Below are 12,041 nucleotides of genomic sequence, written 5' to 3'. Positions count from 1 at the left end.
TTGTACTGCTATATACTTCCCTTGTAGGACACCTTTGCTGCAAACCAAAGGTTTTGAACAGTTGTGTTTTCATTTTCATTTGTTTCCATGAATTTTTATAATTTTTCTTTAATTTCCTGGTTGACCCATTCATTCTTTAGTAGAATGCTCTTTAACCTCTATGTATTTGAGTTCTTTCCAAATTTCCTCTTATGGAGTTCAAGTTTGAAGGCATTGTAGTCTGAAAATATGCAGAGAATGATCCCAGTATTTTGGTACTGGTTGAGACCTGATTTGTGACCTAATAGGTGATGTATTCTGGAGAATGTTCCATGTGCTCTCGAGAAGAATGTGTATTGTGTTGCTTTCGGATGGAGTGCTCTGAATATGTCTGTGAAGTCCATTTGGTCTGGTCCAGTGTGTCATTCAAAGCCCTTGTTTCCTTGTTGGTCTGCTTAGATAATCTGTCCATTGCAGTGAGTGTGGTGTTAAAGTCCTCTTCCATTATTATATTGTTAACATTGTGTATCTTGGTTAATTTATTGGTTTATATAATTGGACACTCCCATGTTAGGGGCATAAATATTTACAATTATTAGATCTTCTTGTTGGATAGACCCTCTAATTATGATGTAGTGTCCTTCCTTATCTCTTATTATAGTCTTTGGTTTAAAATCTAATTTGTCTGATTTTGGGCAGCCCTGGTTGCCCAGTGGTTTGGTGCTGCCTTTGGCCCGGGGTGTGATCCTGAAGACCCGGGATTGAGTCCCATGTCAGGCTCCTTGCATAGAGCCTGCTTTTCTCCCTCTCCCTCTCCCTCTGCCTGTGTCTCTGCCTTTTTCTCTCTCTGTCATGAATAAATAAATGCAATCTTTAAAAAAATCTAACTTGTCTGATATAAGGATTGCCACCCCAGCCTTCTTTTGCTGTCCATTAGCATGATAAATTGTTTTCTGCCCCCTCACTTTCAATCTGGAGGTGTCTTTGATTCTAAAATGAGTCTCTTGCAGACACCTTATCAATAGGTCTTGCTGTTTATCCAATCTGATACCCTGTGTCATTTGATCAGGGCATTTAGCCCATTTACAATTAGAGTAACTATTGAAAGATAGGAATTTAGTGTCATTGTATTACCTGTAAAGTCACTATTTCTGTATATTGTCTCTGTTTTTTTCTGGTCTGTTACTTTGGGCTCTCTTCACTTAAAGGATCCCCTTTAACATTTCTTTCAGGGCTGGTTTGGTGGTCACAAATTCTTTTAGTTTCTGTCTGTCCTAGAAGCTCTTTATCTCTTCTTCTATTTTGAATGACAGCCTTGCTGGATAAAGTATTCTTGGCTGCATATTTTTCTCGCATTCTGAATGTGTGTGTGTGTGTGTGTGTGTGTGTGTGTGTGTGTGTATCTATATATCTATATATATCATGCCAGTCCTTGCTTTCCTGCCAGGTACTGATAGGTCTGCTGCCAGTCTAATGTTTCTACCCTTGTAGGTTGAGGACTTAATATTCCAAGCTGCTTTCAAGATTTTCTCTTTTTCTCTGATATTTGCAAGCTTCACTATTCTATGTTGAGTTGTTGACCTATTTTTATTGATTTTGAGGGGGGGACCTCCATGCCTCCTGGATTTAAATGCCTGTTTGATTACCCAGATTAGGAAATTTCTCAGCTATAATTTGCTCAAATATACCTTCTACACCCTGCCTCCATTTCTTCTTCTGGGATCCCAATTATTCTAATATTGTTTCACTTTATGGTATCACTTATCTCTCAGAGTCTCCCCTCATGATCCAGTCGTTCTTTATCTCACTTTTTCTCAGCTTCTTTTTTCTACATGATTTTATCTTCTATATCACTAATTCTCTCTTCTGTCTCATTTATCCTAGCAGTTAGAACCTCCATTTTTTATTACATCTGATTAATTGTCTTTTTGATTTTGAATTGATTGGATTTTATTTTTTTTTTTATTTTTTTTTTAAATTTTATTTATTTATGATAGTCACATAGAGAGAGAGAGAGAGAGAGAGAGAGAGGCAGAGACACAGGCAGAGGGAGAAGCAGGCTCCATGCACCGGGAGCCCGACGTGGGATTCGATCCCGGGTCTCCAGGATCGCGCCCTGGGCCAAAGGCAGGCGCCAAACCGCTGCGCCACCCAGGGATCCCTTGATTGGATTTTAGTTCTTTTATTTCTGCAGAAAGGGATTCTCTGTTGTCTTCTGTGCTTTTTTTCTTGCCCAGCTAGTATCTTTATAATCATTATTCTGAACTCTAGTTCTGACAATTTAACTTATATCCATACTGATTAGGTCCCTGGCAGTCAGTACTGCCTCTTGTTCACTTTTTTGAGGGGAGTTTTTCCATCTTTTCATTCTGTCCAGAAGAGAATAGATGAACAAGAGAGCAAAATATTAAAATAGCAACAGTGGCTCTAGAGACATATACACTAAACATAGAAGAGATGCAAAACTGAAGGAAAATTCAAAAAAGAGAGTATAATCAGACAGGTGAACAGAACAGAGCAACATACTAGATCCTGGGTATATTTTGGTCTGCTTATTAGAAAACTAGATTCCAAAATTGTAAAGTTAAATGCGATGAAAGGTTAGAATGTAACTGTAAAAATGAAAATGAAAGAAGACTTTAAAAAAGAGTTGATAAAATAAGAAATTGGTTGAAAAGGAAAAATTAAAATAAAATGGAAAGACTAAAGAATCATAAGAAAGAAACCACAAATTCTATATACCATTTCCCCTAGTGCTGAAGTTTTGCAGTTCTCTATGATGGGTAATCTTGGTCTTAACTGGATATTCTTGCTGATCTTCTGGAGGAGGGGCCTGTCGTGCTGATTCTTCAGTGTTTTTGCCCCAGGTGGAATTGCATGCCATTGCCGGCAGAGTATAAGCAGCTCTGGATTGCTCTATGTGGAATTTATTCTCTGAAGGCTTTCCACACTGCTTTAGATGATGAGAACGAAAATGGCAGCCTCCCAATCTCCAGCCCTGGAGCTGAAAGATTGTGCCTCCCACTCTTCAGTGCACCCTTAGGGAAAAACAGTCAGTCACTCTTGTCTCCCTGGTTTCTATCCACACTCTGTGTTTCCCCAGCTTGTGACTAAGAGTTTTTATCTCAGGCGTGTGACCCCATTTTGGGAGACTCCTGTGGTGTGCACCTCACTGTTCTTCCTTGGGGGAAGAAAGAGGGGGCCTTGCTATGGTTCTGCTGCTTGCTGGAACTCTGCTTGGAGAGCAGTCCCCTGACCATGCCATGGTTCATGGTTTCTGGCAACATGGAGCTGAAAGTCCACTCTTGGGTTCACTGATTGAAGCCGGCTGGCTTCCCTGCTCTGATGCCTGGGAACTCTGCTGCGTTCAGGCACCCCTGTTGTTTTTGTAACCCCGGGCATCCCGAGACCACAGTGTCCCACCTAGGATTCTGCCCTTCTTCACCACCTGAGCACATATCAGCCAGGGATATCAATGGAGCAGACTTCTAAAAGTTCTGATTTAGTTCTCTGCTGCTGTATCACTTTCTGGTAGCCGGCTTATGGAGGCTCCCTCATCCCAAGGTTTATCTTCTGATATATCATCACCTCAAATTCACTTCTCCGCACCTCCTACCTTATAGAGAGTGGTCACTTTTTAATTTGTAGAATTGCTGCAATTCTTTTCTTACATCTCTGGTTGAGTTCACTGGTGTTCAGAATGATTTGATAGCTATCTAGCTGAATTCCAGGGACCAGATAAAACTAAGGTTCCCTACTCCTCCCTTATTTAAAGTCTAGTTAGTTATCATATATTGTTAAATTGGTTTCAGGTGTAGAATTTAGTGATTCATCACTTATATATAATTGTCAGTGCTCATCACAACAAGTGTCCTCCTTAATGCCCATCACCCATTTAGCCTATCCCCCCACCTTCCCTCCAGAGAGGGAAGCTGATCAATTCTCAGCTTCCCTCTCTTTTTTTTCCATTCCCTTATGTTCATCTGTTTTGTTTCTTAGATTCTACATATGAGTGAAATCATATGGTATTTGTCCTTCTCTGGCTGACTTATTTTGCTTAGCATAATAAATATTTAAAAAATTTATTTGAGAGAGAGAGTACAAGTGAGCATGAGCATGGGGGAGGGGTAGAGGGAGAAGCAGGCTCCCTGCTCAGTCCCACATCAGCAGGGAGCCTGATGTGGGACTCAATCCCAGTACCCTGGGATCATGACCCAAGCTGAAGGCAGAAGCTTAACTGACTGAATCACCCAGGTGCCCTTTACATCTCAGATTTAAATTCAACTGAAAGCAATGAAAACACTGGCAAAAGTTGTCAAAATGAACTTTATAGCTTCTTATTGAACTTTATTAGAAATTACAACTGGCTATAACCTAGATAAAAATATCTTTGAGTCCTCAGTAGTTTTTAAGAGTTATAGGCCTCCTGAGACCAAAAACAAAATAAGGAGTATTGGTATAAGATTAGTCTGGAGCTGTGACTGGCAGCATCAATATAATCTTGGGTGAATGTCTGGGTGGATCAGCTAGTTAAGCATCTGACTCTTGGTTTCAACATAGGTTGTGATCTCATGAATCATGGCATCAAGCCTTGTGTTGGGCTCCACACTCAGGTAGGAGTCTGCTTAAAGATTCTCTCCCTCTGCCCCTTATCCCTAGTCTTGCACATGTGCATGCACTCTCTCAAATAAGTACATCTTAAAAAAATAAACGGTTATTTTAAAAAATCACCTGGGAACCTGTTAGAAATGCAAATTATTGGATTCCACTCTAGGCCTGAAGAATCATGAATTCTGGAGGTAGAGCTCAACAAAATGCATTTTAGCAAGGCTTTCTTATAATTCTGTTTCGTGCTGAAATTTGAGAACCATTTGTACTGCATATTGTGTCAGAATATTTGACAGAAGAAAAATTGAGTTGTAGCTACTCAGAGAAGGATGGTCAAGGGAAGGTTATGTTCAAAATAGAGTATATAATAAACATATTATAGGTTGAATATAAAAAGCCACGGAGAAGAAGATTGGAGGAGTTGGTTAATGAGGAAGGGGATTAAGTTATGGGTCATATATCAAGAGATGGAAATGAATCTGATCAATATATATATAGAGAGGGATAAACAAGCATTTATCTAGTGCCTGCTGTTTGTATGTATATATACATATATATGTCAATATGTATATAAGTCAATGCTCTGCAATAGAGATAAAAAGATCTATAACATTAGTGTGTAGTATCTCTTATAGGAGCCTAAGGTAAATTCTGTGGTAGATACACATGTGTAAACAGGTGCATTATAAGGTAATTGCTTTAAAAGACCTATGAATGAAGTTCCACAGTGAAATACAATATGAGCAATTAACTATGCTGTGACAATTCAGACTGTGAACTTTTTGGTAAGGAAAGGGGCATAAAGGGGATCCCTGGGTGGCTCAGCGGTTTAGTGCCTGCCTTTGGCCCGGAGCGTGATCCTGGAGTCCTGGAATCAAGTCCCATATCGGGCTCCCGGCATGGAGCCTGCTCCTCTCTCTGTCTCTGTCTCTCATGAATGGATAAAATCTTTTTTTAAAAAAAAGGAAAGGGGCATAAGATGGGTATTTTATTATTATTATTTTAAAGATTTTATTTATTCATGAGAGACACAGAGAGAAAGAGAGGCAGAGGCACAGGCAGAGGGAGAAGCAGGCTCCATGCAGGGAGCCTGATGTGGGACTCCATCCCGGGATTCCAGGATCACGCTCTGGGCTAAAAGCAGGCGCTAAACCTCTGAGCCACCCAGGGATCCCCCAAGACGGGTATTTTAAATTGAAGAGGAGAATTAGATGTTGGATAAGGGAGCATATGAATTTTGGTTAAGGTGGAAGGTGAAAGTAATTTTTGGGAGGGTTGCAGTAGGAGGATATAGCATATTATGGGAGTACTTTTGAAGAATGTGAAAAAAAGGCTTGAATATCTGAGTGGGAAATCTCCTTAGGAAATCAACAAAGAAAATATAATTTTTTATAATAATAATTTTTAAAAAAGATTTTATTTATTTGCAAGAGAGAGATAGCAACAGAGATAGTGAGAAAGAGTATGAGCAGGGAGGAGAGGGAGAAGCAGGCTCCCTGAGCAGGGAGCCTGACATGGGGCTTGATCCGAGGACCCTGGGATCATGACCTGAGCTGAAGGTAGATGCTTTCCCAACTGAGCCACCCAGGTGCCCCAGAAAAATTAATTTTTACTGAGTATCCACTACGTACTTGACATGATGCTAGGAGTTGTAACATTTTTGATTGTTGAGCTGAAGTGAAGGTTTACTTGAAGTTAGCATAAATTTTTAATGGATCCATTCAGCATAATTTACTGTTGTTTGATTATTTTGTTATTATCACTTAGTAGTATATTAGGTGATGGTCAGTCTAGTATTTAATTTCTTGCATAAAAGTAATTACCCACTGATGTTTAGCAGTTCAGATTCAACCTTGTAGTTTTTCTTCTAACGAAGGGCAAACCTAAGTTCCTTGGTCCATAAAATACTTTATAGATCTGCTAGGATATGATTTCAAAGAGGCTTCCTCTCTTCAACAGTGAGTACCACATAACAGCAAATAACCTCTTTTATTACAATTCTTGGCACTAACTAATGGTAGCTTTGACTGCTAAAATTATTCACATTTTTCATATACTGTCTTTTTTAAGAAAGAGAGGAAGTGGGGGAAGAGCAGGGGGAGTGGGAAGAGAATCTTAAGCAGGCTCCAATGCAGGGCTCCATCTCATGACCCTGAGATCATGACCTGAGCCAAAATCAAGAGTCAGACACTTAACCAAGTGATCCACCAGGCATCCCTTTTGTATACTGTCTTAAAGTTTACAAAATTCTTTCACATCTGTGATCTCATTTGATTCTCATAAGTTCAATCCTATGTAGTAGATATTACTTATCCTTTCTTTACAGTTAAGGAAATTGAGACTCATAGAGGCTGTGACTTGCCTAACTTCACTGAGCAAAGTAGAATTGTCAAATAACTGTGGTATACCTGAAACTAATATAACATTGTATGTCAGCTGTATTTTGATTTAAAAAAAAGAAGAGGAGAAACTGGGGATCCAAAGCCCGTATTCTTTTTACTACATCAGTATATGCTGGGCATCATCCCAGATGTAATGAATCAATTTACAAGTGATGGGACCAGGGTATGTGATCTTTGAAGAGCTCCACTGGTGAGTCTGATGCTCGCCAGAGGTTGCTAGAGCATTACATCATGCTGCCTCTTCTTTAAGACTTCTTGTATCTGAATTCTCTATATTTTGGGTTTGAAATATTGATTTGTGGCCCAATAAAATGAATACATTTTCAAAACTAGCTTGAATTATTAGAGATTTCGTTTCCACTAAGGTAACATCTGATTAGTGATGGATACTTTATAGATTTTTTTTGCAGCATTATATTGCTTTATATAAGGACAGAAAGCATATCTGATATGGGGTTTGTCACACAGCATTTCTCTTTTTTAAAAAAGACTTTTTAAAAATATTTCTATTTACTTCTTTATTTGAGAGAAAGAGAGAGTGTGAGCAGCGGGGAGGAGCAGAGGGAGAGGGAGAAGCAGAAGGAGAGGAGAAGCAGACTTTCTGCTGAGCAGGGAGCCCAACACGGGGCTTAAGCAGTTGCTTAATGGACTGAGCCACCCAGGCGTCCCTCAGCATTTCTCTTTTATGATAAGATTTCCTCCACCTTGAGAAATGAATCAGCAAGTATTCATCAATCATCTATTTGCATAGATGTGAATATTATTTTGTAAACTCTAGATATTTGAGATTTGGCTTATTAATGCTCTAATGTTTATAATTTATTTTTCTCTTTTACACAATCTAGCATTAAAGCCTTAGATGAGGGTATCTACTCAGCAAGATGTCAGGCTTAATATTCTGCAGGTAGATAGAAGAAAAAACTAAAGAGAAGCTGTCTTTTTACATTCTTAGTCTTTTATTCTCTCTGCTCAATTGTTTTCTTACCCAAAGCATAAGAATACTTGATTCCACATAAGAAAGAAAAAAGAACACAGCAAATATAGGGATTTTCCCCCTATGAAGTACTTCATAAAATTATTTTCTTATATATGTCTATGTTTTTTTTTTAATATGCCTTGTCAGCTAAATTTTTAAACGACTGAAACAAGCTTCTTCTATAAGTGCCTAAGTAACGTGTGAATGATGTTTTCATTCATTTGAGGGTGTTCAATCAGAACAATAGAGATGACAGGAATCTTAGAGATAATCTAGTACATTGTCCTCATTTTATGGATGAGGAAACTGAAACTATGAGAGCGTAAGGTTCAAGGTTATATATAAGAAACATCAGAGTAGCTCTTCTGACTCCAAGATAGGATTGCACTTAGCTGCCTTAAATAGCAGATATTCACAGCAGTTCAGACTATGAAGTTACTGTGAGCCTGTTTTAGGACAAAAGACTCCCATTTAACATCCTTCTAATGTGGAGATAAATACTAATGTGGAGATAAATACAAGAGCTATTCAAGCTGGGGAAGCATCTGTTAGACATGGCATTATATTATAATATAATAACACAAGATTGTACACCAATTTTGCCATTTCCAGAAAAAAGTAAATGACTCCCAACACTATCAACTCTTGTGTTACCCAAGATAATTCTTACTTTTTGTATTTTGAGCTGGCCATTATGTTTAGCCAACCAGTGTTGCTAAAAAGTTTAGAAAACAAGACTGTTTAACACAAGTTAAAAATATGTTAAAATTGACTTATAGATAAATCTTATTATTTCATTTTAACCAATTGATATATATTTTTTTCATTTTCTCAGGCAGTTGCTCAAGGGGATTTTCATAGAGCATATACATGTACGTTGCGCTGTAAGGATATGTTGATGAGGTTCCCCAAAATGGTGAGTGAAGTCTCTGCATTTATTCTCCAAGAGTTTAGAAATATGCTATATGAAGTTCTAGATAGAATCATTCCTACTTCATGCAGCACTTTAGAGATTATATCTGAGGTCAGTTCTGCCCATTTAGCTGATCTTTGAAATATTTTCTTTGTTCTCTACTGGAAAGGGTATTTATTTATTTTTTTAAAGATTTTATGTATTTATTCATGAGAGACACAGAGAGAGACAGACACATAAGCAGAGGGAGAAGCAGTCTCCCCATGGGAAGCCTGATGCGGGACTCAATCCCAGGACCCTAGGATCACGACCTGAGCCAAAGGCAGAGGCTCAACCACTGAGCCACCCAGGTGCCCCAAGAAGTTAAAAAATTTTAAAGCAATTTCATATTTATAAAAATATTACAGTAATACAAAGAAAGACTCCTTTTACCCTTTGCACAGAGACCTCATTCAAGTTTCTCCAAACCATCGTGTATACAAAATGGAATCAATCTGGGATTGTACCTAGTCTCCTTCAAACTGGAACAATTCCTCACTTTTGCTTGACTTTCATGACTTTGGCAGTTTTGAAGATTACTGACAACTCATTTTGTAGAATGTGACTTAGTTTTTTAATTAAAATTTTTATTGAGATAAAATTGGTATATTGTGTAAGTTTGAAGTATATAGCATGTTGGTTTTATACACTTATATACTGCAATATGATTACTATATAATGTTAGCTAACACCTTTATTATGTCATAAAATCATTTTGTATTGAGAACAGTTAAGGTCTAGTCTCCTAGTAATTTTGAAATTTATAATACAGTGTTGTTTACTATGATTACTGTGTTGTGCATTAGATCTCCAGAACTTATTTATCTACTAGTTGCAAGTTTCTACTCTTAACATCTCCCTAATTCCCCCACCCTTTATTTGAGTTTGTTCAGAGCTTCCTCATGATTAGAACAAGTCATGAACCTGGGCCCAGAAAATCACAGAAGTGGTTTTATATTCTCCTCATGGCTTCCTATTGGGTGGCAGACAGTATTGATTTATTCTATTATTGGTGGTGCTAGTTTTGATCTCTTGATTTAAATGGTATTTTAAGGTTTCTTTACTATAAATGTATGTAATTTTTCCTTGTGTTATTCATAAATGTTTTGTGGGTTGATACTTTGAAATTATATGAAGTCCAATTTCTCATCCTACTTTCACCATCCATTGTTATTTCTTACCTAAATTAGTATTGTGATGGTTGACAACTGGCTATTTTGCTAATTCCATCTTTTTTTCTATATATATTAGTTGACATTCTACTATAATTAAAAAAATATTTTATTTATTTATTTGACACACACAGAGAGAGGGCACAAGCACGGGATGTGGCAGGCAGAGGGAGAGGGAGAAGCAGGCTCCCCACTGAGCAAGGAAGCCCGATGCAGGGCTCAATCCCAGGACTCTGGGGTCATGACTTGAGCCGAAGGTAGACACTTAACCAACTGAGCCACCCAAGTGCCCCTTGACATTCTACTATAAAACCTTTTTTATTGTGGAAAAATATATATAACATAAGATGTGCAATTTTAACCCTTTTTAAGCATGTAATTCATTGGCATTAAGTACATTCACAGTGTTATACAACCACCACCACTATCAGTTTTCGAAATTTTTCATCATTCCAAGTAGAAACTCTGTACTCATCACATTATCACTCCCTATTACCTCTTCTCCACAGTCTCTGATGTCCTCTAATCTACTTTCTATCTATGGACTTTCATGTTCTAGATATTCCATATAAGTGGAATCATATAATATTTCTTTTATGTCTGGCCTACTTAATTTAGCATTAATTTTTTTTAAGATTCACCCATGTTATAAGATTCACCATGTTATAGTCATTAGTTCATTGTATGTACATGCCACATTTTATGTATCCATTCATTAATTGATGGATACTTGGGTTGTTTCCACCTTTTGGCTATTGCAAATGTTGCTTCTGTGAACATTGATGTATAAATGTCTGTTTGAATCCTTGTTTTTATTATTTTTGTGAACTCTTGGGATTTTTTTAAGGTTAATTTATTTATTTTAGAGAGGCAGAATGAGTGTGGGGAGGGACAGAGGGAAAGGGAGAGAAGCAGACTCCTGAGCACTGAGCCCAATATGGAGCTTGATCTCATGATCCTGAAATCATGACCTGAGCCAAAATCAAGAATCAGATACTAAACCAACTGAGCCACTCGGGTGCCCCTTAAGCCCTTGTTTTTAATTCTCTTGGAAAAATATCTCGGACTGGAATTGTTGGGTCATATGGTAATTCTGTGTTTAACTCTGCAGAAGCAGCAAACTATTTTCTGCAGCAGCTGCACCATTTTACATTCCCGCCAGCAATGTATGAAGGTTCCAATTTTTCTATATCCTCACCAATATTTATTTTCCGGGAAATTTAAAAATTATTATAACCATCCTAGTAGGTATGCAGTGGTTTCTCATTATGCCTTTTATTTGCATTTACTTGATAACTAATTATTTTAAACATCTTTCCATGTGCTTATTGGGCATTTGTATATCTTCTTTAGAGAAATGTCTATTAAAGTCCATTGCCTATTTTTTCCTCTGCCTATTTTTTTTGCCTATTTTTATTTAAAAACTTTTTTTTTAAGATTTTATTTATTCATTTGAGAGAGAGAGAGAAGGAACATGAGCAGGGGGAGAGGGAGAGGGAGAAGCAGATGCCCTGCTGAACAGGGAGCCCTGTGCAAGGCTCAGTCCCAGGCCACTGGGATCATGACCTGAGCCAAAGGCAGACACTTAACTGACTAAGCCAATCAGGTGCCCCATCCTTTGCCTGTTTTTAAATTTGGTTGTTTGTCTTTTGGTTGTTGGATATTAAAGTCTTACATGATTTGCAAGTATTTTTGCCCATTCTGAGGGTTGTATTTCTACTCTCTTCATAGTGTCCTTTGATGCACAAAATTTTTAATTTTTTTTAAAGATTTTATTTATTTATTCATGAGAGAAACACACACACACAGAGAGAGAGAGAGAGAGAGAGAGAGACAGACAGACAGAGGCCCAGCAGAGAGAGAAGCAGGCTCCATGCAGGGAGCCTGATGTGGGACTTGATCCTGGGACTCCAGGATCACACCCCAGGCTGAAGGCAGGTGCTTAACCACTG

At 38.0% G+C, this 12,041-nt stretch overlaps 1 protein-coding gene across 6 annotated transcripts in view; it reads left to right on the top strand.

The window, feature by feature from the left end:
* Positions 1 to 12,041, top strand: part of TEX11 (testis expressed 11) — a 311,535-nt gene that overhangs the window by 34,907 nt on the left and 264,587 nt on the right. For all 6 annotated transcript variants that reach the window (XM_025466112.3, XM_025466113.3, XM_049107547.1 and 3 more), the window contains one exon: positions 8,801 to 8,881. In XM_025466112.3, coding sequence (XP_025321897.1) covers positions 8,801 to 8,881 — 81 coding nt within the window. The remainder of the gene's footprint in view (positions 1 to 8,800; positions 8,882 to 12,041) is intronic.

Source organism: Canis lupus, chromosome X, assembly GCF_003254725.2.
Source record: "Canis lupus dingo isolate Sandy chromosome X, ASM325472v2, whole genome shotgun sequence".
NCBI classification, from domain to species: domain Eukaryota; kingdom Metazoa; phylum Chordata; class Mammalia; order Carnivora; family Canidae; genus Canis; species Canis lupus.
The sequence above is the reverse complement of the archived record's forward strand: the minus strand, read 5'-3'. Positions and strand labels throughout refer to the sequence as shown.